Below are 26,527 nucleotides of genomic sequence, written 5' to 3' on the forward strand. Positions count from 1 at the left end.
GGAAAGTTATTATCAAACTCAATTCTGCTAAATCAATTTTTTTTGCAATACAACCATAGTCATGTCAATAATCACATTCATTATTTTGATTTTAACATTGCAGATTTAATATTAACCGATGATCAATTGATACAATATGCACTAGCAGACCAATTGTGATTTAAATTATGTCCACAAAGTGTTAAGCTCCATCAACTTTCATAGGAAAGATTTCATACGACAATTAAGCATCATCAATTTTCATTGCACAATTTAAAAAATTAAAAACCAATAATCTCTTATATTATAAGCTTTCTAACATAAGCTAACCCTAAACCAAATTTTTCCCCCTCTCATTTTCTCTTTCTTTTTATTGCAGCTTTATATTAAAAAAATACAGATTTGTCATCGAACCTGCATCCCTTATTTACAATAAAACCTTTCAACCGCTAAAACACGTGCTTCAATTATGAAAAAATTTAGGAATCATAATATGTTAACCCTGTTTTCAATAAATTTAAATGGCGGAATTAATCACAATTTTTATTTATTTATGGATGTCTACTTAAGTTTATGTTCTTGATTATGTCTTTAATTTTTTTTTAACCTTTAATTATCATCAATTTTTTAACCTTTAGTTATCAGCAATTTGTTTTTTAATAAGTAAACAAAACGATAAGGTTCCAAAATTATTTAAAAAATATATAAAATATAAAATAAGCACATAAACAAATATAGAATAATTAGTCCATGAAATTCCATATACTACTCTTATTGAAAATGCTCTTAGAATTTTTGTATTTTATTTTTTATTGTTACATATTACACCTAATTAGACCCATGGACCGCATGGGTCAAAGTTCTAGTTTGTATAAAAAAGTGTATTTTTAATTATTGGCTATCTTGAATTAGTATAAAAAAATGATAAAAAACTAAAAAATACTGCTACAAGCTTTTTTTTATTTTTTATTTTTAACAAAAAATAAAAATACTATTTTATGAAAAACAAATCAAAATCGTTTCTTTTATCATTTATCATTGAGCTTATACACACACTGCCCTAATCTTCATTTCTCTCTTCATTCCCAAACCGATCGAAACACACTTCAATTCAATTCAAGTTAAATCATTCTCCATTTTCAATTTTCAATTTCATTTTCCATAACCCAATCTCTCAAATTTTCAATTTTCCCCCTTTCCCCTTTTTCATGCCAATTTGCTTTCATTTTCTCGGGAAAATCAAACAGAATTTAACCTAACCGATCAATGTGGTGTTTCGTTTATTTCAGGTGAACGACTGAATCGGAAATGGCGAGTGCTGTGAGTGCTGTGGATGGTGCTGGAAACCCGATCCCAACATCGTCGGTGTTGATGGCATCGTCGAAGCACATTGGGTTAAGGTGTCATTCGGAGAATTTGGAGTTTCTGAAATGTAAGAAGAAAGATCAAAATCCTGAAAAGTGTCTCGATAAAGGCCGTGATGTTACTCGATGTGTTCTTGGACTGTGAGTTTCTTCTAATTTTTCGTCAATTCTGTTGATTTTGTTTGATTCATTGATTCATTGATTTGAATGTGTTTTTTTTGGTTGAAGAAAATATAGGTGCTAGAGTAGTAATGAGATAATTGGAAAACTGGTTTTTATTGATTTAATTTATGTTGTTATTAAGTTAGGGTCGGTTGAATGGGCATGTTGGGATTGGCTTATTTGAGCTTGTTCACTAACATAAGCATTTGTGGGACGGTTTGAGATCTTATAGAATCAACTTGTGACATTTTCATAAGTTTTTTTTAGCTTATTTTTGTAAGTTATACAAGATAGCTTACAGTTTATTTGAAAACAGTTTGACTTTTTGTTTTGTAATAGAAATAGCTTATATGCATTTTTTTTATAAGACTTAAGAGATTATGCTATAAGCACTTAATTAAGCTGTTTATCAAAATAGGGCTAATTTGTTGTGATATTTGAGAAGATGGAATTAGATTACTAAGCACCATTTTTGTATTTGTAAGCTGATCTTCTATTTTTTTTTTTCATTTAATATTTTGAAATATTTATTGAAAGAAGAATGCTCAGGACAAACTCTCTGACACACTCCAGTGAACACCTCCATTCCCACCCTACTGTCAACACCTCTTTGACTTTTCGTTTTAAATCTTGATGATTAATTTTGCTGTCATTGTCTTCATCATTTCCCTTGAGAGACTGTGCTTGAATACGACAGGTTACTGCTATTTTGTTTTAGTTTTGAGTGATGCCAAAGGTTCAAAACAATGCAACCTTTAATTATTGGATGATGCTTGTCAAATACAGCGAATTCATAAGAATGCCAAACTATCCATGATATTTAACTATGCAAAACATTTGTCTACTGCCTCTATGGCAAAACCAGAAATTGAATATTATGCCTTTCTTTTTCACATCTATCGGTAACAGAATCACAAAGGGGTCTCAGATCCAGAAGTTTATCACCGAAAATAAGGGTAAAAAGAAATGGTGTGGTGTTAAAAAGAAACGGGAGAGATAAGAGGTAGAAGAAATAGATAACATTTTCTAGATCTTGGTGCTATCAAAAAGAAAAGGATATGTATTCTGTTTTCTCTAAACTAGTGGAGCCGATTACTAGATAACATATTTAAAAGTAATGGTGACTTGGTCCTATGGTTGAGGGAGTGTTGAATGGAGTGTGTTAAAGAGTTTGTCCTTAGCATTTGCTCTTATTGAAATGGCTGTTTGTGTGTGGAACCTTAGCTGAGTTAGGCATTCAATGAGCATGGTATTCCTTGGAAAATGATAAATAGGCCTAACCTTTTTATTTTTGAATCTAGCTGAAATATGCCCCAATTTTGGTATTTTTTCCCATTGCATGGCATTTCCCTTGTTTATTTATTTATTTGATATAAAGTAGACTAGATACTATGACCTTGGTTAGGGATGCTGGGAGAATTTAATTTTTATTTGTGTATGTTCTATTTGCAATTGTTGCTGGGAAAATTTCTTTCAGTTCTTTTTGAGTGCTACTGACATCTTAAACAGATTGGTTTTGGCATTCTTCAAATCTATTAGAATGCTGAATAGCTGAAACAGTTCCACTTTGATAATTCCTATTGATGATTATTTGAATATTTATTCTGCATTCACAAATTACGGTGTTCTGTTTTTCTTTTCACAAGAAATTGCAAATAAAAACATAGTTTTATGATACTATTCCATACTGCCACTGTTAGAATATAGAATATAGAATAAAGGGTAATTAGAGTAGTTAAGAGTTGCTAGAGAAATTAGTTAGTTGGATAGTTAGAGTAATAACATGTATAAATAGAAGGATGTTTGGATAGAGGGAATCAATGAGTATTGTCAACGTGAATAGAGTAGTGGCTTTATTGTAGAAGGGGAAACCCTTTGAGGAGATACCCTTCTCCCATTCTCTTTTTTTGTTCTTTCTCACTCGTTTAGTACAATATTCATTTCTTTGAAGTTAAACCTGATATTCAAAATTCAATATGTTGACAATGGTCAGTTTCTTTCAATACAATATTCATTTCTTTGAAGTTAAACTTGATATTCAATATGTTGACGAACGTTGAATTTTTTTTAATTCTAACCAAGCTTCTATGAAGTGTACTTACTACTTACTGCATTTATAGAAACAAAAAATGATTTAGTACTTCAGTAGTTTTTATTACCATCATTATTATATTTGATTGGAGGGTAATCAAATCGCTAGAGGCAGAGGAAGACCTAGAAAAACTATAAACTAAACTATTAATATTTAAGAAAGACCTAGAGATTAATGAGTTATATAGAGATATGATATATGACAAAACATTATGGCATCGTTTGAACCATTTAGCCAACTCTACTTAGTGGGATAATACTTGATTGTTTTATATTATTTTCACTGTTTTGAAAATGGCGGAATAAAAAGTTGAGTTGTCTATCGTGTAAGTTTCTTTAATTTAAGGTATCTAAGGGTGGATTAGTGAAGATTCAACTTCTCATCTTTCTGTGGTGTCCATTTATCTCGTTTCTGAGGGATGTTTAACAATAAGTATACATTTCCCTTTTAGCCATGAAAATATGCCATTATGCCATATACCCTTTTTCGTTTCTCCTATTTGTTGATTTGATCAATGTATATCTAGAACAGTGATATTCAGAATTATTGTATTAGAAACAAATGGAATCTGGCTTTCTGCTTTTGTTGCATTAGAGTTAGTCATGAATGTTTAAACTGTCTTATTTCCATTCTTATGTATTAAATTTGAGTCCTCATTCTTGAAACCATGTCATACTCATATCTCACAATTAGATTACTTTTTTTTTTAAAAATAAAATTTCACCGGAGTATCCTTGTGTGGGATACTTGCTAGTTTCTAACTAACAGAATCAACTCTTGTGATTGTTTGTGTTTAGTAGTCTTGTGGATTCATCGTCCCTGTTTTTTGCTGATTTCCACCTAATAAGTCATCACTAAACCTTTGGTACTTTGTTTCTAGAATAGAACATTTCTTAACTTGGAAGTACCATATAACCAGAAACCATACTGATCTGTTAAACCGAACCAAAAATAACAGAACTGTGACGGATAGTTCACAAACTGAACAGAACTAGTTCAATTCAACTCGTGACTAAACTGACTGTCATAATTTGGTTATTTTTAGATCGGATCAGTTTTATGTTTGTTTTGACATTCCTACTGCCATGTATTTATTGCCTACTATCATTGTCTGAAGCATTCTCTGTTGTGCTCAACTGATTTTCTGCTTGAGAATTTCTTAACAATTGTAATTAAATGTTTGTTTTGCAGTCTCAAGGATCTACACCAAAAGTGCACAAAAGAGATGGATGATTACGTTGGTTGCATGTACTACCATACAAATGAATTCGACTTATGCCGCAAAGAGCAGGAAGCATTTGAAAAGAAATGTTCTTTGGAATGAAAAATGAGGCACACTGCTATTGTTGAAAATAATATCACAGGCAATTTGGAGCGAGCAAATGCGCCTGTTCACAAATTCATTTGATCTTTGTCTGTTTGTATTAATCTTTTCCATTGAAACTATGTTGGTCATCTAACTACTTCTGGAGGAACACATTAAGCAAGGACAAACGAATCCTCTTCAAACATAATAACTAAGAAGAAATTTTGAAGTTGGAACATGCTTGTAATTTGATCGTGTTCAAAATGCACATTTTTATTGTGCTTTGTGATAAAATGAAGATAGCTTGCCAAACAACATCTCTATGATGGACGAGCTTATTGATTTTTGCAAACTGATTGTGTTTGAAAAGTTGCGGTAGCATTGTGCGTTGTACATGAAGCTTAACGATGCTTTGGTTTGGTGAGTACGTTACCTCGTGGAGGAACAGTGCGGAAGCAAACATGCTCTAAACAAAGGTCTTGTTTGGATAAATAACTTCATTATACAATATAATCAAAATGTATTTATATAAGTCATAACCTAAACTACTTTCATAATCTCCAAATAATTTCACAACTGTTTATGAGTTTAGATTTTCAAATAAGTCAATCTAAGCAAGTCTTTTAAGTTACAGAAACAATAACAATTATGGGTATGAACAATAACCATCGAAAACAACATTTAAGATACAAACAATGATATGAATCAATAAATAAGGAATCAACTCAAAACAACGAATCAAGGATAGGAATGAACAAGGAAGCATGCAAAACAACATGTTAGACACAAACTATGATGTGACTGAACGAACAAGAAAATCAAAACAACAATTTATCAAGGGTTTTATGTTCAAGTTTTGTAAAGACTAGACTCTGACCCGTGCGTTGCACGGGTTTTGTGGCATGTCAAATATACGATTTAAATTGTTATATTGTTATAATAAAAATTGCAAGTAAAAAAAGTGAAATCAAAATATAAATATAGTAAAATAGAAATAATAAGGTATTATATACAGATTGAGTTCCAATAATCAAACCGTTAGACCATCTCCAATGGTGTAGTACCTATTAGGTACTCATGGTACTTATTAGGTACTACCATTAGAGCACAACACATTTTAGTACCAAATAGGTACCACTTCTCAAATAAGTACCCTCTCTCTCATAGTACTTAATAGAATTTGTGGGACCCATTTATAAATATGTAGAGTTATTGATAAAATGTGTAGTTATTTGTGGGACCGGTTTAGAATTTTTTAAGAGGTGCTGGGTTGGAGAGATTGAGTACTTATTAGGTACTATTATTAAAAAATTATAAATGAGTGATGTGTACATGCGGGACCCACTTAAGTACCCAAAATTGGATTTCTCCATTGTGGATGCTCTTAACCATTTGTTTAAGGTAAAACTGATTACAATAAATTTGAGTTGAAGAATAAAAAGATAGAAACAACTCATAAACATTCATTGCTGTTAGTAATATTAGTAGACAATGGGGTCTTTCTATCTTCTTGGTCTCCAATGCACTTAATACTACAATACACCCTTGCACATTGTTTCTTTTTTTTTTTTTTTTTTAATGCAAACACTTCCATTCAAACAGAAACAAAAGATACAAATTGCATGTCAGTTTGCAGCTGATGTGGGACAGAAATGATCCAAGTTTTGGAGACAATACTCTCACATAAACCTGCAAAAATTATGAGATGCAATATTCAAGCTAGAATGGAATTGGCTAAAAAAATTCATACACCTTAAGGAAATGGAGAAGAATGGAGTTGGCTAAAAAAATTCTGAACTTGTTAGATAGTGCATAGATTATGGAAAGGAGTTTAGTTAAGGTACAAAAAGTTTTAGATTTGCATTCTTAACACTTAGGCTAAGAAACTCTTATATATTAAGAAAGCAAAAACAAACGGTGCAGACTGTATACAATGTTTTATAATATAATTATTGCATCATATTTTATATTATGTGAAGCTATAGGCTCACTATGATCACATGTTCACTTTTACATCCTAACGGCTACTACCACTTCATAGCTCATTCCATAATCATTTCACATTAAACTAAAACAACCTATCAACGTGTCATTGCTACCTCTGCACCAACACCCGACAACAACCTCAAACTAATTAGAACGGGAAATTAAGAAATAAACAGATGAAGAAGAATGAAGGAGTTTAATGAGAGAGAGAGAGAGAGAAACAACTCAAATTAGTAGAACGATGCACATTTAGAGAGATGAAATAAATTAAAAATGTATACTTCTTAGAAGGAGGATTAAAAATCATATGGTCCACATTTGATTTTGGAAACATAGCACTGCCTAAATTCACAATTTCAATGGCATAGAGTGTTGAATATTCAAAGTAAGCTTTCAATATCACATAGAGTTTGATGCATGTTGAAATCAAATAAGATAACTAACCAACGAGAGAAACAGGTATGTTTGGATAATCAAATTAAGTTGAATCGAGTCAAGGGAAATTAATTCAACATCTCACCTGAAATTGGAGTACAGCAAGGCGATTAGAATGGATACCCAATCAATCGAAGACAAAACTCTCATTGAAGTTGAGCCTGGGGAGAAGACCGGCGAGCTCTACAAGAGACGACGACGACGGCGGCCGTTAGCATACGCAAGCTCTAGGAGAGACAACGACGGCGGTTGCCATTAGCATACGCAAGCTCTAGGAGAGATACGTTAATATTAGAATAATTATCTTTTAAATTTAGATCATAATGAATTTATGATAATCTAGATTTCTATTGTTTGTTCAAAAAAAAAAAACATTTCTATTGTAAATCTATTTAATTTTAAAGACATTCGGGTTTGAAATAAAGTAAATTTAATTATCGTTTATTACTTTATTATTATAAAATAGTCACTAGGTTGTTGGAAAATAAAATTGTTTAAGTTTGTGATGATTTATATTTTTAATTATCGACCATTTCCTAAACTTTTAGAAATGACGTCTTCCATAATTATGTTGTATTTGCACCATAAGAAAACCACGTCTTCCATAAAAATAAATCACGTCTCAACATGGTATAATTTTTTATTAAAAAAACATGAATTTTATTTAAGATAAATTTGTATTAAAATATCAAAACTTTTATAAAAAAAATTTACCAAACAAATTTAACTTAAAAATGATAATTAAGTTAAAAAATAATAAATTACTAAACAACTTCAACTTTAAGTTTAAAGTTATTATTTTCAACTTTATTATTAGAGTAACTTTTAAGTCGTAAATAAGTAGAGTCAAACATGCACTAAGAATTTTATCAAAATAGTGTTTGACTCCACTTCTGCTTTTTAAAAGTAGTGAAGACATATAGTAAATAATTAGGGTCAAACGCAACCTTAGTCTTTGCTAAAACTAAATATATTTAATTATCATTAAACTCTTAATTTTTTTCAGCATGTTTAAAATAGAGTTAAATATATTTTATTTTTAGCCCCTTCAAAATCACGAACTTTTAAATTTAGTACCTAAGAAAAAGTTATTTACTTTTAATTCTTATTTTTATTTTATAGGACAACTTTGAGAGGCTGAAAATATTATATTTTGTAAATAATTTTCAAAATGAATTATTATTATTATAAACAATAATACTATAAAGGAGTAAAATTGCTGTTAAAATTTAATAGAAATAAAAACTAAAATTGAAAGATAATTGGGCCTTACTAATTTATAAGCCCAAAGAAACAATAACCTGCATTTGCGTACCAATTAGGTTTGCGTACCAATTAAGTTTAAATATTTTTAAGATAAGATGAATAAAATATTACCGTTGTGACAGACGAGACGACATAGTTAAGTTGTTGTTGACCTATATATATCTTTACAGAGAGAGTATTCATTCATTTCATTAATTGTTCACTCTCTCACTCTAAAATTCACACTCTCTCACTCTAAAATTCTTCACTCTCTCTCTGTTCTGTTCACATTGCGCCTCTAAAATTCTTCACTCTCGATCGCCTCTCGATCATCACTTCGCCTCTCGATCGCCTCAATCATCTCTTCACTTTGCGCCTCTCTCTCTGTTCGTTCACTTAGGTAACGCAATTAGGGTTTTATTCATCATTAGGGTTTCATTTGAATAATGGCCATCAAGGTTTCAAAATGGACAAGAACAAATCGTGGAAGTATCCCCACAACGTGTTACTACTGGTTGCAGGGAAGGTGCAACCGAAACCCTTGTAGGTTTCTTCACAGAGAACCTTCGTTGCGGCCTTCTACAGTTTCTCATAGTGTCGGCAACACTGTAAGTTGTAATGGAAGGAAGCGATGTTCGTCATCCGACTCTGAAAATTCTCTTCCTAAGCGTAAACTAAAGGCAACGGTTTGGAATAGGAACAGTGGAGATAGTATTGGTAAGATAGAAGAAGTTGTTGAAGCTTATCAGAGTTCATCACCTACTATATCGACACAATTTGTCGAGGTTGATCAGAGTCCATCACCTACTTTATCGACAAAAGTTGTCGAAATTGCTGAGAGTTCATCACCTACTTTATCGACACCTACTATATAGACACAAGTTGTCGAGGTTGATCAGAGTCCATCACCTACTTTATCGACAGAAGTTGTCGAAATTGTTGAGAGTTCATCACCTACTTTATCGACAAAAGTTGTCGAGGTTGATCAGAGTCCATCACCTACTTTATCGACAGAAGTTGTCGAAATTGCTGAGAGTTCATCACCTACTTTATCGACAAAATTTGTTGATGTTGATCAGAGTCCATCACCTAATTTATCGACAGAAGTTGTCGAAATTGCTGAGAGTTCATCGCCTACTTTATCGAAATTGTTATAATTTTTTTGACTAAAACGACCAACTTGAAACTTTTCAAACATAAGAGACCAAATTGAAACCTCAAATAAACATAAGGGACCAAATATGCAATTAAGCCTTATTTTTATTAATGTAAGCATAAAAGATGAAAGGAAAGAAAAAAGAAAAATATGAAAATAAATAAGAGATCAAAAAAATAATGATGCATGTAGTCTTACATGAAAAATTAAGAAGAAAATGAATTCTAATATTTTTATGGTGTTATATATGCATGTAATAACTAGTTGTGAGTGTTTTCTGTGATTGATATGCATTACTCCAAAAGTCATATTTAATAATTAAGAATGTGGAAATTGTGTATTATTTATTTATTCATAATTGGTTGGTGGTGTGTCATACATTTAATTGGTTGATGGTGTTCTTGGTGATTAATGTATATGAATTCAAGAGTCATATTTCACACATGAATATAAGATAAAACAAATTGTGTGTTATTTGCATTTTTTTCATTTGTTTAATTAAATTATGCAACATTTAATTTTCTAAATTAAAAGTAAAATTCTCAATTTTATATTAAATTCAAAATTAAATTTTCAATCAAGTATTCAAAATTGATATATATATTGTGTAAAGAAAAAAAACAGTTTGATATCTAACTTGATATCTAAAAAAAGATATAACAAAAAATTAAAAGGAAAATGGTATAATATAGTTAGTTTGTTAAGAACTTGAGATATATATGCTATGTAAAAAGTAATAAATAAAATATATTGAAAATTCAAAAGATATTAGAAAGTAATAAATTTATTGTAATAAATTATTATAAAATTAAATTGAACAACATTATAAATAAGGTAGAAATAAAAATAAAATCTACGTTGATATATTTATGCCAAGTTAAAAAATATACAGAATAAATGAACGAAAAAATATTGAATTTGAAAAATTGGAATTTTATTTTATTGAAATAAATTATGATAAAAATTAAATTATACTTTAATTAAGTATACCAAAAAATATTTAGTAATTAATCAAAATATGAAGTAAAATATTTAGTAGAAAATGTCAAAAAAAAATTAAGTAAAATATTTTATTGAAAATGAAGGAAAATGACATTTTTTGAAATTTTATTACCCATAGTAGTGAATATTGATTTTTTATTAGAAAATGTAAAAAAAAAAAAGTTAGTGTAATGTTTATAAACAATCAAATTTTGTTTTTTTATGAGACGTTTATCTCTAAAATACAATATTAGGAAAATAATATTTTGATTAATAAAAAATCAATAATTTATTAATTTAATGATTTAATGTACAAGTACATTTAAATTTTTGAATGTGTCGTAAAAAGCTCTTTTTTTAAAACCAATTCTTAGAAATGGAGAAATACAGGTACAATGATTTTCTACGATAACATGACAAAAGGTTAAATATTTACATCAACAATACTAATAAAGGATAAATATGTTTTTAGTCGCTTTAAATATCTCAAATTTCCTCCATAAGTAATTTTCCTATATTTATGATTTATATATATATTTTGAAGAAGCTAAAATGAGATATATTAACAAACAGCCTTCTCAGCACAATTCATGTGCTTTGAAAAAGAAAAAAAAATAGTCTCTATAAAAATTTCAACAAGTTTTGGTCCTCAATATTTTATGTCATAATGTTTGGTCTCTACTTTTCAGTCAACTCATATATATCATTTAAATTTTTTAAAAAAATCGTGGTCATGTTTAATACATTATATAAATTTTTTTTGCAAATGTTTAAATTTTTTTAAGATAAGATGAATTAAATCTTTCAAAAAAAAAAAAGATAAGTTGAATTAAATATGAATTTGTTTTGGTTTTTTTCGCTGAAAAATTCATAAATAATTCATTTTATCTTAAATGTGAAAGTACACAATAGTTGATTTTAAAGTGACACCATAAAATATGAAAGTACAAAACAATTTATTTTTATAATAGAGACCAAAAATTGTGATAGAAAATATTTAGGGACTAAAAATTGTTGACATTTTTTATAGGACTAAAAAAAATTGAAATACTTATAAGGAGGAAAAACTTATTTAACGTAAAAATAATAATAATAGTAGTCAATGAAAATAATAATAATAATAATAATCCTTCAAAAAAAAATAATAATAATAAATGCCGAAAAAATGGAAAGCCCACCAAAAATAATAATAATAATATAATAATAATAATAATAAGTTGGTAAGATAAAATAAAATTAAAAAAAAATATTACCGTTGTGACAGACGAGACGACATGTTGACCTATATGAGAGAGTATCCATTTCATTAATTGTTCACTCTCTCACTCTCAAATTCTTCACTCTCTCGATCGCCTCAATTCTTATCATCTCATCACTTCGGCTCTCAATCACCACTTCGCTTCGCGCCTCTCCACTTCGGCTATCATCTCATCACTTCGGCTCTCAATCATCACTTCTGTATTTTTCACATCCTTCTACTTTCATCATCTACACATGATTCTCCATCACCTTTCTCACTTTCAACTCAAAAAAATCAAAGAAAGAAAGAAAAAACTAAAATCTTGAAATAAAATTAGAATCAAAATCAAACAATAAACTACCAAGATCCAAATTCAAAATTCCTTTAAATCTGAAGATTCCCACCGTAGCCCATAATACAGAAGAAAAGAAAATTTTTAAAAAAAGAAAAGAAAATCATCATCAAACAGCCTAGACGTCTTCTCTTATATAGTAGGTGACCCGACACTGCACCTCACAATCTTCTCTACTTCACTCTCTATAGAATTTTTACCTTTCGTGGGAATCGAACCACGTACCCTGAAGTTCATGTACATGTTCAATCTATTCGCACTACCAATTGATGTGTCGATAGAGACCCATAAGTGTCTGATTATGGTTAGTCGGTTGTCATTTCACATATGTTGGGTTGGTCCTGTTTGGCCTAAGATTGTTTGAAAAGATTGGATGTTATGGGCACCAGAGTTGTTCTATGTTGGACTTATCTTCCCTTACATTCACAAGAGAACCACCGCAGAGCTTCATTTTCTCCCTCCAAAACTTTTCGCGTTGCCGCAACTTTAGCCCTTTACACCCCGCCTTTGTGCGTTTTGTTTTCGATTTAGTTGTTCTTAGAAGTTGTTTCCAGCTCTGTGTCTTGTTTAAGCTTTTTTTGTCACCTTGTTCTATCGCATCGCGGTGTTTTCCTTTTAGATCGCGTTCATGGCTTATGCTTTGTGATCCAGTTGTTTTGCATTAGATTATGTTGCTGCTTCTTGCGCTTGGGTTTCAGTTTGGGTTTTGTGCTCTGTTGTGGCTGCTTATGCATCCTCGTCGTATGGTGGTTCTCTTTTGAGCTGGTTTTGTTTTGATAAACAAAATTAAAGTTAAAGATCAATTTGTATCGTTAATTAGTTATTGGACCAAAATGAAAACAATAAATAAGTTAAGGGATCAATTGTCCAATTTAGCATAAAATAAATGGATCTACAGCATCTTAGTCAAAAAAAAAAAAAAGGAACTACAACATCATAAATTATAGAAAAATCACTTTTACAATCATATAACAATGAAAATAGTAAATAACCAACATGACATTAAAGGATAAATTTATTAAAAATTTAGGATAATTTTACAAGGACTAAAAATAAAAAAAATAAAAAAATTAAAGGATAAATTTAAAAAATCCTATTTTATAAAGACAAAAAAAAAGAATTTAACCCTAAAAGTTATCTGGTAGTAGCTGGTAAAAAGAAAGAAAAGAAAAAAAAAATACGGCATTTGAAAAAAAAGCTTTCCTAGTGCTCTGCTAGGGTTTGGTATTACTCCTTTTTGTGAGGAGCTTGTTTTAAAATAAATTCATCAGTTTTATTCTAAACTTTACTCAATTCATCAGGTCTATTATATCATTACTCAACACTTTTGCATAGCTACCATCCAGTGTGCTACTATGGAACATCCTAATCTTGAAGGTTTATCGCTGCATGATGAGGAGGAGGGATTCCGTTTTGAATTTGAAGAGGAAGAGGATGTTCAAGGGGACCTTCGGTGGTGCCTTGTCGGAAGATTTGTAAGTGAGAGGGCTATTCACTTGAATTCCATGAAAGTGAGAATGGCGGAGCTGTGGAAACCAGTGCGAGGAGTCACGATCAAGGAGACAAGGGCAGGAAAGATCTTGTTTCAATTCGCTCATCCAATGGACATGGAGGAAGTTCTTAATGGAGGCCCGTGGGTTTTCGATAACAATATGCTAATTTTGGAGCAAGTTCAATTAGGGATGCAAATTGAACACATACCACTTTTCCATGTCAACATGTGGGTTCAAGTCCACAATCTACCAATGGGACTAATGAAGGAGAAGGTTGGTATTCCATTGGCTAACTATATAGGTTCCTTTGTGGAGTACGATAAGAATAATAATTCCTCTTTTTGGAGAGAGTATATGCGAATTCGGGTGAAAATTGATGTCCGATTACCATTGAAAAGGAATACTAAAGTGATGAACAAAGAAGGCAAGTGGTGTTTGGTGAATTTCAAGTATGAAAGATTGGGAACCTTTTGTTTTGTTTGTGGAGTTATGGGACATGCGGAGAATAAGTGTGAAGTTCGTTTCTCTATGGAGCAAGATGATGGAACAAGAGAGTGGTCAGCAGAAATTAGAGCGGAGCCCAAATCACGGGGAGGGAGACTGGCTTCAAGGTGGCTGAGGGAGGATCGCGGCGGTCCGGGGAAGCAAGCAGGAGGCGATGGGGTTGGAAACTCAAGCTTCTCGGCTAGCACTAATCCAGCGGACCCCACGCATGCTGAGGTGGATCCTGGTGCATTCCAAGGTCATCAAAACTGTCAACTTCCCAATCAATCAACATTGATTACCCGACAATCATATTCACAACCCACCAATAATAACCAGGCCCACATAGCTAATATTTCCTCAATTAGTAACAACTCTCCACCATCCCTAAAAAACATAACTGATCCCAATATTAATGCTGCAGTTACAATATCCCTCACTCAATCCGTTCAACCAGCTTCTCACCCTGACAACTTGCCCAAATTATTATTCCCCACCATTAATTCCCTAACCAGCAATCAATTCAAGCCAATAATTCTCAATCGACCAGAAACGGAAATTAATAAAGCTCAATCATTAGTCCATCAACCTTTGACCTTCACTAGCCAACCAGATATCCATGGCCCACCCTTAGTAAAACAGTTAACGAAAAAATCACCACGTGCAACCATCACCAGAAATCCAAACCGACCCGGACCCTCACCCAATCCAGACCCGAATTCCATCCGACCCGGCCCAGTTAAAAAACCGAAAATATTAACCAACCCGGCCCAACACCCTTCTGAACACAAATCAACCCAGGAAACTGTGGAAGGTACTGATAATCAATGTGAAAAGAAGAGAAGAAGAGAAGATGAAAACGTTGACAGCAACAATAACGTGGAGGTGCCCGAGCATTTTTTAACGGCAGGTCCTGGCAGCCAGGCCTGCCGGGACCAATGAAAATCCTTAGTTGGAATTGCCGGGGATTGAGCACCCCGAGTGCAATTCCAAACCTTCAGAATGTTGCTCACGGTTACCAACCTGATATTTTATTTTTGTCAGAAACTTTATCGAAATCTCAAACTATGGAGCGCCTCCGTGTAAGGTTGAAGTATCAGTCTTGCTTATCTATTGATGTGGAGGGGCGAAGTGGGGGCCTTGCTGTTATGTGGAGAGATACTGTAAAATGCAGAGTGATGAACTATTCTAGAAATTTCATCAATTTGATAGTGCAGGAGAAGGAGGAAGAAGAATGGAGGCTGACTTGTTATTATGGTTATCCGGAGAGGGGCAGGAGAAGGCAAGCTTGGGACTTGCTTAGACAAATGCGAGATATGTCTGACTTACCTTGGTGTATTATAGGAGACTTTAACGATTTATTGGCACAAGATGATAAAAAAGGGATGCATCCTCACCCTAATTGGTTGTGCAATGGTTTCCGACATGCTGTTTGTGATTGTGACCTCACAGATATTCATCTGGAGGGGTACCCGTACACCTGGGTTAAAAGTAGAGGCTCGCCGAATGTTATTGAAGAACGACTTGACAGAGCAATGGCAAATTCTAAATGGCTCCTAGTTTTTCCTAATGTTAAGCTTGTGAACCTTCTTACTTCCCACTCTGATCATAGTCCCATTTTGCTTCAAAACTCACCCATGATTTGTAATGGGAGAACTCACACCTTTCGGTTTGAAAATAGCTGGCTACAGGAGGATGACATTGGGGAGGTGGTGGAGGAAGGATGGGGGAAGGAAAGAGGCGTTGACATCATTAGTAAAACTTCTCGATGTGCGGAGAAGCTAAAAGGGTGGGGTAGAAGGAAGAGAATGAGATTTAAGCAAGATATCAAGGAGTGTGGCGAGGAGATGGAAAGATTAAGGGGCTGCCTTGATTTGTCAAATTCGCGGCGGTTCCGAGAAGTCCAAGAGAAGCATGCAAGATTGTTAGTCCAAGAAGAAGCTTACTGGAGACAACGGGCTAAAATGCACTGGCTTAAAGAGGGGGACTTGAATACAAAATTTTTTCACATGTCGGCTTCTTCACGTCAACGAGCAAAAAAGATTGACAAACTTTTGAATAACGACAACACTGCAGTAACCACCCAACCAGAACTTCGTGAGGTAGCCTTAGATTACTTTAATCAGCTCTTTAAACCGAATCCAACAAACCATGATCCAGTACTCTCCCTTATTACACCCACAATTACCCAGGAGGATAACGATAAATTGGTGTTACCTATCACTAAAGAAGAGTTGAAAGAAGCTTTATTCGAAATGCACCCGGATAAAGCGCCTGGCCCGGATGGCTTCAATCCAGCATTTTATCAACACTTCTGGAATCTGTGCGGTAATGATATTTTTGAGGCAGCGCAAGAGTGGTTAGAAAGAGGTTACTTCCCATCTTCATTGAATGAAACCAACATTGTTCTGATACCTAAGTGTGATAATCCGATTTCCATGAAGGATTTGAGGCCAATATCATTATGTAATGTTCTCTACAAAATGATATCTAAACTACTGGCGAATAGATTGAAGGGCTGTCTTGGTAAATGTGTGTCGGAGGAACAATCAGCGTTTGTTGAGGGCAGATCAATTCTTGATAATGCTCTTATTGCCATTGAGGTCTTACATGCGCTTAAGCGGCGAACACGAGGTATGAAAGGGGAACTAGCCTTGAAAATTGATATCAGTAAGGCATATGATAAGGTTGATTGGGGATTTTTGCGCGGTGTGCTTGAAAGATTGGGATTTTCTAACCGGTGGATTCATTGGATGATGCTATGCGTTAGTTCTGTTAACTATTCAGTCCTGATGAATTTTGAGAAAATAGGTCCTATTTTTCCAGGAAGGGGGTTAAGGCAGGGGGACCCTCTCTCACCTTACCTCTTTATCTTGGTCACTGAGGGGCTTACAACTTTAATCAAAAGGTCTCTGGCTAGTGGAGAGTTACATGGAGTCAAAATCTGTCGCGGGGCACCGTCGGTGTCCCATCTCCTTTTCGCTGACGATTGCTTCCTATTTTGCAGGTCCACACTTGATGAGGTTAATCATTTGATGAGCATTCTTAAGACTTACGAAGCAGCGGCTGGGCAAGAGATTCACTTGACAAAGTCCGAGGTTTATTTCAGCAGGAATTTGAGCACAGCAGATCAGGAAGATCTCTCAAAAATCATGGGTGTCAGACACGTTCTTGGAACCGGTAACTATCTTGGTCTTCCTTCTATGATAGGCAGGAAAAAGAAACAAGTATTTGCTTACATAAAGGACAGAGTGTGGAAACGGATTAATTCTTGGAGAGGTAGAGCTTTATCTAGAGCAGGAAAGGAGGTTATGATCAAATCAGTTCTGCAGGCAATTCCTTCATACGTGATGAGCGTTTATCTCCTTCCGGACTCTACAATCAAGGATATTGAAAGAATGATGAATTCCTTTTGGTGGGGTGGAGGTGCACATAATAAAGGGATTCGATGGTTAGCATGGGACCGTATGACATACCCGAAAACTCAAGGTGGCATGGGATTTCGAGACCTTCATAGTTTCAATTTGGCAATGATAGCTAAGCAGGGGTGGAAAATTATGACACAAGCACATTCACTTTTGGCTAAGCTCTATAAAGCAAGGTATTTTCCGAAAACATCTTTTTTTGCAGCAAAATTGGGTCATAATCCGAGCTATGCTTGGCGAGGCATTTGGGAAGCTAGGAGAATTCTTATGAATGGTTGTAGGTGGAGTGTTGGAAACGGGGCTACTATAAAAGTCATGCAGGAGCCGTGGTTAAGGGATGCAGCTGGCGCATGGCTTCCATCGCCGCATGATCAAAGTGTGCATAATTTTAATGTTAAAGATCTTATGATTCCTAATAGGAAAATGTGGGATAAGGAGAAAATTGAGTCTATCTTTCCCTTGCATATTACTAACCGTATTCTTGCGATTCCTTTATTTGATATGCTTGAGGAAGATAAGCTAACATGGATCGACAATTCAAATGGCCTTTATAGTGTCAAGAGTGGATATAAATTAATGATGAATTTGACAGGAAATGCGAATGGTACAGTTCAGCAGCAGGATTGGCAAAGCCTCTGGTCTATTTGTGCTCCATCAAAGGCAAAACACCTTCTTTGGCGAATTAGTAAAGAGTGCTTGCCTTCTCGTGTGCGGCTTCAAGAGAAGCATGTTCCTTGTCCGGTATTATGTCCAGTTTGTAATCATGATCGAGAAGATGATTGGCACGTGCTATTTGAGTGTGGAACTAGCGTTCAGGCTTGTCAAACAGCAGGCTTGGCAGCCACGGTTGAATCACGGCTGCAACATTCAAGTAATGCTCGTGACGTTATCCTCAAAATCTGCAAAAATGAAGACAGTAGCACAGCAGGGCGTTTCGCGATGCTTGTTTGGGTGATTTGGAATAATAGAAACAACATTGTCTGGAATGATACAAGCGAACCAGGTGGAAGGCTGGGTCTTAAAGCAAAGCATTTGTGGGAGGAATGGCTTTCAGCTCAACAATTGAAGCATAGCAGGCCGCATGATACACAACAACAGCAGCAGATTCCTAAGTGGCAGAAACCAAGCAATGGGTGGCTTAAATGCAATATTGACGCAGGATTTCATGTTGACATGCATAAAACCAGCGCGGGCTGGTGTTTACGCGATGATTTGGGTCGGTTTGTGATGGCAGAAACTACGTGGATGGAAGGGAATTGCTCAATTGTGGAAGGTGAATCCATAGCTTTACTCAAAGCATTGCAAGCATTAGAACAAAGAGGCCTATCCCATGTTATTTTTGAAACGGACTCTAAAAGTGTTGTGGATGCAATCAGTCATTGGAGCGGTGGTAGTTCTGAGTTTAGTTTTATAATTAGCCATATTAATAGTATTTTGCTATGTAATCCAAACTTTAAGGTTAAGTTTATTAAGCGACAAGCAAACATGGTTGCCCATACCCTTGCTAGGGCGGCCATTGCCTGGCCTCGTCGCTGTACTCTTGAGACATTACCTGTTTGTATTTCTTCTATTTTGAATATTGAAATGATATAAGTTTATGTTTGTCAAAAAAAAAAAAACCCTAAAAGTTATTATAGTTAAAATTGGGCTCATAAATACAAGCCCATAGAAACAACCGCCGCGATAGCGTACGAATTAAGACAAGACACTGCATATAAATTACTCAAAAACACTTCAACATTGTATTTAATTCATTCAACGATTATATCTTCGCTCTATCAATCATCTCTCTTTTCACTTCGCTTCAATCACCACTTCGCTCTCTCTGTGTGTGTTCGTTCACTCAGGTAACGCAATTAGGGTTTTCTCTTCTTCACTCTTCTCTCTCTGTGTGTGTTCGTTCACTTAGGTAACGCGATTAGGGTTTTCTCTTCTTCACTCTCTCCGTTACTTGTAGGTGCAATTTTAGGGTTTTGCAATTTTAGGGTTTTTATTTTAGGGTTTCATTTTTTGGTATTGGAATGTTATTGATTGATTGATGATAATAATATATGATATATTCTATGCAGTGTATAATCATGGTCACTAAATGGACAAGAATTGATCGACGAATTATCCCCACAACATGTTATTACTGGTTGAATGGGAGATGCAATCGAAACCCTTGTAGGTTTCTTCACAGCAAACCTCCTATAGTCACCAAGACCGTCAATTGTAATGGAGGAAGGAAGCGATGTTCTGAGTCTGAAGAAAATTCACTTACTAAGCGTGCAGCCACGGTTTGGATTAGGAATAGTGGAGATTGTATTTCTAAGACACCACTTGTTGAGCCTTCTCAGACTTCATCGCCTACCATATCGACACAAGTTGTCGGAGAAGTTTCTCAGACTTCATCACATACTTCATCGACAGAAGTTGTCGAAACTGCTGAGAGTTCGTCACCTATTTTATCGACAGCAGTTGTCGAAGTTTCTCAGAGTTCGTCAGCTATTTTATCGACAGAATTATGCAAATATTGGATCAACGGAAACTGTGTGCACGGTGATAAATGTCGGGATATGCATTCTTGGTTTTCTGGTGATCGGTTATCAGCAGTAACAAATCTTGAAGGACACAAGAAACTTGTCACAGGAATTACACTTCCAGTTGGGACCAACAAACTTTTCTCTGGAAGTACTGATGGCACAGTTCGGATATGGGACTGTCATACTGCTGAGTGTGCTAATGTGACCAATCTTGGTGATGAAGTCAACTCTTTAATCAGCCAGGGCCCTTGGATTTTTGTTGGTCTATCAAATATTGTCAAGGTAAGGGTTTTTGTTCTTATTTTAGTCCAAGACTAGATTTTTTTCATTGTGCATTCTTGTCTTTTATATTGGAGCAATACATTTAAGCTGATTATGTAATTGTGGTTTTTGTGAAGGCATGGAATATTCAGAATGGTTCAGGGTATACTCTTGAAGTGCCTAATGGGCGAGTCCTTGCCATGACTGTTGGCAAAGATACACTTTTAGCTGGTGCAGAGGTAACTACTGACACATTTTTTAATGGTTGTTATCTGAATGAATAAATCAAACTTTATAATCTGTATTTAGTAACGGAATGCTTTTTTTGTTCTCTTACTTTTGTAACAGTTCTTTTCTATAATCGATCAATTTATCTATAATTTCTTTACTTTAACCGCAGGATGGTGTAATTTCTGCATGGAAGGGCAGCTCTGAAGCCAATTCCCCTTTTAAACTGGTTGCATCACTACTTGGCCACTCTAAATCTGTTGTTTGCCTTACTGTCGGATGCCCCAACAAGAGGCTTTTCTCGGGATCCATGGACCACAGTATTAAGGTATTTTTATTGTTATCTTGGAGGTTTCACTGTTTTCTTTTTCTTTCAAATTTCTGTATTTTTTAAAAAGCTATATAAACTAATAGAGTTGTCTGATGTCTAGTTCTGGATACTGATCTAGATTTTGCTAAATATTATTTGTCTTTCTCTTGTGTAATGCTGTAATCCTGTAATTGAAATGCCAATGTTTTTATCTCGTTTTCGCCATTGTATATCTTTGGCGGTCTACTGTTCCCCTATGTTAGCTACATATTATTGTTTGAGATAGTAATTTATTATTGTTTCATGCAGGTTTGGGATCTTGACACATTTGAGTGTAAAATGACACTCAATGGGCATACTGACACAGTCACATCCCTTATTTGTTGGGGCAACTTCTTACTATCAAGTTCATTGGACTGCACTATTAAGGTCTGGGCTGAAAGTCAAGAGAAAACTTTGCAAGTGGCATATTCGCACATTGTGGAAAGCGTAAGTGCATAAATTTTTTATTTTCGTCAAATATCATTTGTTTCTCTTTTTGATTTCTAGGAAACAAGCTGGTATTTGTTTTGTCATGGTCACATAAGCTGTTATTTATTTTGATTACAGGGCATTGTTGCACTTAATGCGATGACTGATGCAGAAGATAAGACTATACTGTTTTGCTCTTGCCAAGACAATTCAGTTCGTCTGTATGAACTACCATCGTAAGTAAACTTGCAACCATTTTATTGTTGTGACTTTGTGTAAACTTAATTTTGCTTCTGACCTGACGTTGTCTGCTTTTACGATTTAAAGTTTTTCAGAGAGGGGTAGACTATTTGCTCGACAAGAAGTTAGATCAATCGAGAAAGGTCCTGGTGGACTGATCTTCACTGGAGATGGAACTGGTTTGGTGACTGTCTCAAAATGGTCGGAAGAAGCCAAAGTAGAAGCAGCATAGCATATCCTCTTTTGAGTCATGAGCACCAACTCCTCTGTTGATGTGATATGAGTGATTCTTTTAGGCAGGCAGGAGTATATGATCATTTATACAACACTAGAGTTAAGATAGAATCATAAACATTTGTATAGTTAGTGACACAAGTCAATTTATTATTCCATGGTCATTGATTAATTGATTGTAAAAAAATGTATATATATTGAATACAACATTCCAATTCCACTTCTCTTTTATATGCTACTTCAAGTTTTCATTCTTTCTAACCTATGTTATTCTCTCCTGCTTTAACAAAGAAGTGTAGTGAAAGTTATCTCTGTATATTTGCTTTTAATTGAAAGCTTTTATCAATTGGAGCAGTTGTTTGAGGGATACCACATTATCTAAACAATGACTAATTGGAAGCTTTTAATTTGTTACAATTAATGACTGTCAGGTAGTGAGTTATTGGTAGCTGTATCTTAGTTGCAGACTGGTTAATTATCTCTCAAGCTGCTAATGGAAATAGTAAAAATTCAAAAATTTCATCAACAAAAAAAATTGTATAAATTCAAGACCATGTATTTTAATTTTAATCAAATCAATCAATACAATTCATTTCCCTTATTCTCATTGTAGGTGATATAAGACTAGATATAATATTGATAATAATTTGAGAAAATGAAAGTCATTGAATGATATTTTACCGATGGGTGTTGTATCGGTGTCGAAAATTGTTACATGTTGGATGTTGTATATCCCTTCAATTAAATTAACGGATTTATGGAATTTAAATTAACGGATCTTAGAATAGGTCATGCTTATATGGACGCTACAAAATCAAATTGTTCAAAATTCTGTTTGCATAGATGCATGCTTACCAGTGCTTCAAAATACTTGTATGCCTTATCTTTGTGGAGTTTCTTCAATGCAACTATCTACCACTATGTAGCTTTGCTTTGTAGACACTACCATAACCACCAATTCCTATGCAATATTTGATGTTAAAATCCTCTGTTGTTTCAATTATGTCTCCATATGCATAGTTCCATATTTACCATTCTTCGTATCTTTTGTCCTAGACATGAAACTAAAAGCCTTCCACCAGCATAGGAACACATACAAAGTGCAATGAAAAGCTATAAGTAAAATGAAAATCTTCATGAGTATCAGAATATCTGAATTGGTTGCATAAAAACTCATTTCCATTAAACGCGTCCGCGCGACAGAATCTTGAAAGACTATTTAGAGAATTATAGGACAAGTTAATCTTCCTTAATAATAGTAATGAACTTCAAATAGTTCCAATGAGTTGATTAAAACAAAGATCCAACGCTCTTGTGTATCTCACATTCCCAAGTTGAGAGGGAATAGTTAGATATTATTAGTTAGAATAGTTTTAAAAAATTAGTTAGACAGGCTTGTTTACATGTATGTGATTGTGTAAATAATACTAAATAATACTGAATTCCTATTTAGGCTAATTGCATAATGTATTTCATAAAATCAAAAACAATGTTACAACAGGTTTCGTGGTGTAGTTGGTTATCACGTCAGTCTAACACACTGAAGGTCTCCGGTTCGAACCCGGGCGAAGCCATTTTGTCATTTCTATTGTTTTTTTCATTTTTCAGAATACAGAATTAAAGTATGTAAATCATAAGCTGATACATGTGGTTGGTTTTCACATAAAACATACTAGTAATTTCTATAATGATAATTAATTTCAATAACACAAATTACATTTTTTTTTTACAAGAGCAGAAAACATAAAACTACATTATTTATAAATTTCACACAATTTATGACAACATATGCCTAGTGATTTACTATATAATATGAATGAATTACTTGAGACAATAAAGATCTTTTGCCAAATTACCATTGACATGTTGTATATTGGTATCAATCTCAGATAAAATATTGGAAGAGTGATGATTCTCCATATTATTATTAGGGAAGCATGACACAACTACTTTTCCCCAAGCTCTTCCAGTTTCTATATAACCAAAAGCTTCAATCACATTCTCAAAATCATATTCACCTTTTGGATCAATCACTGCTTTTAATTCTCCTCTTTCCAAATATGGTCTCAGATTTTCCAAGATTTCACCGGATACACTCAAACTTGAATAAACTGCTCTTGGATGTGATGGTGGCCATGTTATGTCAACTATTGCTCCATCTTTCTTTGCTACCACAATAGATTTCTTGCAATCACCTGAATATTTTTAAATCATGTATTAAAATGTGTACATAAAACAAAAACTACCACAATCACTTTTTATAAGCATTCAGGGCTCATGTCATGTGGTACCGTACCGACACTTTTGATTGAAGTTGTGTCTAGTGTTCAACACATATCTGACACCAACACGACACCGCCACATGTAATTACATTTAATTATCTCATTTATTTTTAAATTATTACTAATATCAACATGTCAACGTCTGTCGTGTCTGGTGTTCATGTATGTGTCAGTGTTTCATAATCATGAATAAGAAAAGAAAAAACTTTACCAACTGTATCATAAAGAAAATCAAATTTCTCGTGAATGTCTTCATATTTAATCTTAGTATAATCCACCACTTCATCAGCACCAAATTGCTTCACAAATTTCACTTTAGGTGTGCTACATGAACACACAACATAGGAAGCTCCAAACAAAAGTTTGGCCAATTGAAGAACCAAAGTTCCAACACCACCTGCTCCGCCGACCACGAACATTGTCTCACCTTTCTTAAAATCACCAGTTTTGAATCCTTCTATTGCTGTTTGAACTGCCAATGGCAAACTTGCAGCTTCCTCGAATGAAAGACATTTTGGTTTCCTTGCAACTAACTTCTCTTCCACAACAATGAACTGTGCCAATGTACCAAGTTGCTTTGGATTTTCGTCAGTGTTATTGAAATCTTGTATGTTACCATAGACTTCATCACCAATCTCAAATTTTTTGACATTAATGCCTTTTCCTATCACCACACCAGCCATATCACATCCAGGAACCACCTGCATAAATAAATTCATGTATGTTTACAACATGCATCGGCCGCGGAAGTTACTAGAGAAACAGAAGACAGTACTTTTATGAAAAAAGATTACTTATGCAACAAGCAACTTGATATGAGTCTTAAAATGAAGAATTCCTAACTCATTCTTGCAGAACAAAAGTATTTAATTGATTGCTTACACATCTAAGAAATCTTCATTAATGTGTAAAAAGTATATCTAAGATATAAATTGTGCTCACAACTTCATATTTTCGTTAACTGTCACATGATTGAAATTAACCTATAATGTACACTAGTTCCTTGGTCTTTTGGAAAAATTTATAAATGATCTCTCATGGAACTTATAAAATGGATAACTAAATTTATGTGATTTAATATAATTTGAGTTATGAGTAATCACTTCTTATGAGAAAATTAGAGTTTCACACTCACAGGAAACTCAGACGGAAAAATAGGACGCAAGCGCCTCTTTGAATCGATGGGATTCAAAGCAGCAGCATGAACTTGGACAAGTAGTTGGTTATGAAGAGGAGATGGAATAGGTAAGTCCCCTAGCTTAAGGACTTCCTTAGGACCATACTCCTCATAGAACCAAGCTTTCTGCATTTTCATATTGAAACTTAGAAAGTTTTGTCTCAAATGGTTTTAGTTTATGCAATTAGAGACTTGGCAACCAAGGTATATATAGTAAGTTGATGAGTGAGAATGGAATCATAATATCCTAACATTATCATGTATGTGTGAAGATAGGCCATTTAAATCCAAATCCTTAAGGGAATTGACCTTTTCTTAGTCACCCTCTATACCTATAGGCTCTATCCTCTTCCTTCTATAATAGATGTTACCCCACCAAAAATGTGTTGATATTTTGTGTGAAGATAAAAATTAAATATTTATCCAATAAGTACTTATTATGCCATAAGCGCTTAAATTAACAAGTTATTTGTGTTTCCATGTGCATGTTGAAAATCTATTTGCTTTTTTAACAGAATATGATCACTACATAAACTATTTTCATATAAGTTACTACTTCTGATATTAACATAATATATATTATTAGTTCTTTTTAACATTGTCATATTATCATTAGTCCAAAAGGGTCTAATTTCACCAACAAGACAAAAACAGAGATAATGTGTAGCTTAAAAAAGTATCACTTCATAATACTTCTTGTGTATAGCATGAAAGCACTGTCATTATTGCAATCTTTCAAGAAAGAAAATATTAAATCTCTACAGAAGCCTATGAAATATGTTTTCAATCTTTTAATCCTTCCATTTCCCATGTCCTATTAATCTTTATGCTTACTGGAAAATTTCATTCTATACTTGCTGATTGTTAAAGTTCAGGGAATATAATCCAAAGCCATAACTTATGTGATGATATACAAGAAACTATATACTATCCCTGGTGGATTAGATAGATAACTAATGCATGGATTATAGTTTTGCTAACCATGTTATTGGTGTAAAGCATTCACCAACTTTACCGGTGACTAATCTCTGTCGAGGTATCTAACTAATGCATGGATTTTAGTTTTGTTAACCATGTTATAGTGGAAATTCTCCTTTAA

General features: G+C 33.8%; 3 protein-coding genes and 1 non-coding gene across 7 annotated transcripts; 3 read left to right on the top strand and 1 right to left on the bottom strand.

The window, feature by feature from the left end:
• Positions 1-997: 997 nt before the first annotated feature.
• On the top strand, positions 998-5,150 carry LOC123899611 (NADH dehydrogenase [ubiquinone] 1 alpha subcomplex subunit 8-B). 3 transcript variants are annotated; one of them, XM_045950785.1, is made up of 3 exons: positions 998-1,094; positions 1,269-1,484; positions 4,789-5,150. In XM_045950785.1, the coding sequence occupies exons 2-3, from the start codon at positions 1,288-1,290 to the stop codon at positions 4,919-4,921; spliced, it is 330 nt and encodes a 109-aa protein (XP_045806741.1). In that variant the 5' UTR covers positions 998-1,094; positions 1,269-1,287; the 3' UTR covers positions 4,922-5,150. The 3 variants fall into 3 exon arrangements, with proteins under 3 accessions (XP_045806741.1, XP_045806740.1, XP_045806742.1); XM_045950784.1 differs by having other exon boundaries at positions 999-1,100; XM_045950786.1 differs by having other exon boundaries at positions 1,016-1,099; positions 1,264-1,484.
• Positions 5,151-19,397: 14,247 nt separating this feature from the next.
• On the top strand, positions 19,398-22,206 carry LOC123898633 (zinc finger CCCH domain-containing protein 48-like). Of its 2 annotated transcripts, none has more exons than XM_045949644.1 (7): positions 19,398-19,546; positions 19,769-20,506; positions 20,623-20,724; positions 20,886-21,041; positions 21,333-21,512; positions 21,633-21,730; positions 21,822-22,206. In XM_045949644.1, exons 2-7 carry the CDS (start codon positions 19,778-19,780, stop codon positions 21,964-21,966), a joined length of 1,410 nt encoding a protein of 469 aa, XP_045805600.1. In that variant the 5' UTR covers positions 19,398-19,546; positions 19,769-19,777; the 3' UTR covers positions 21,967-22,206. The 2 variants fall into 2 exon arrangements, with proteins under 2 accessions (XP_045805600.1, XP_045805601.1); XM_045949645.1 differs by having other exon boundaries at positions 19,454-19,515; positions 19,766-20,506.
• A 1,262-nt stretch (positions 22,207-23,468) lies between these two features.
• TRNAV-AAC lies at positions 23,469-23,542 on the top strand. The gene has a single exon. It is a non-coding gene; the product is annotated as a tRNA-Val (tRNA).
• A 144-nt stretch (positions 23,543-23,686) lies between these two features.
• Positions 23,687-25,627, bottom strand: LOC123898032 (2-methylene-furan-3-one reductase-like). The gene is made up of 3 exons (XM_045948877.1): positions 25,387-25,627; positions 24,463-24,952; positions 23,687-24,163 (listed from the first exon to the last, which is right to left on the bottom strand). Exons 1-3 carry the CDS (start codon positions 25,564-25,566, stop codon positions 23,790-23,792), a joined length of 1,044 nt encoding a protein of 347 aa, XP_045804833.1. The 5' UTR covers positions 25,567-25,627; the 3' UTR covers positions 23,687-23,789.
• Between the last annotated feature and the right edge of the window lie 900 nt (positions 25,628-26,527).

The sequence above is a fragment of the Trifolium pratense genome, linkage group LG7, assembly GCF_020283565.1.
Source record: "Trifolium pratense cultivar HEN17-A07 linkage group LG7, ARS_RC_1.1, whole genome shotgun sequence".
In the NCBI taxonomy this organism is placed as follows: Eukaryota; Viridiplantae; Streptophyta; class Magnoliopsida; order Fabales; family Fabaceae; genus Trifolium; species Trifolium pratense.

Bases quoted from the DNA above. Each gene is read 5' to 3' on its own strand.
- LOC123899611 (XM_045950785.1), top strand. From the start codon at position 1,288: ATGGCGAGTGCTGTGAGTGCTGTGGATGGTGCTGGAAACCCGATCCCA. The intron at 1,485-4,788 runs GTGAGTTTCTTC...TTTGTTTTGCAG, and splicing joins ACTCGATGTGTTCTTGGACT to TCTCAAGGATCTACACCAAA.
- LOC123898633 (XM_045949644.1), top strand. From the start codon at position 19,778: ATGGTCACTAAATGGACAAGAATTGATCGACGAATTATCCCCACAACA. The intron at 20,507-20,622 runs GTAAGGGTTTTT...GTTTTTGTGAAG, and splicing joins GTCTATCAAATATTGTCAAG to GCATGGAATATTCAGAATGG. The intron at 20,725-20,885 runs GTAACTACTGAC...CTTTAACCGCAG, and splicing joins CACTTTTAGCTGGTGCAGAG to GATGGTGTAATTTCTGCATG.
- LOC123898032 (XM_045948877.1), bottom strand. From the start codon at position 25,566: ATGAAAATGCAGAAAGCTTGGTTCTATGAGGAGTATGGTCCTAAGGAA. The intron at 24,953-25,386 runs GTGAGTGTGAAA...TTATTTATGCAG, and splicing joins TTTTTCCGTCTGAGTTTCCT to GTGGTTCCTGGATGTGATAT. The intron at 24,164-24,462 runs GTAAAGTTTTTT...AAAAATATTCAG, and splicing joins TTTTCTTTATGATACAGTTG to GTGATTGCAAGAAATCTATT.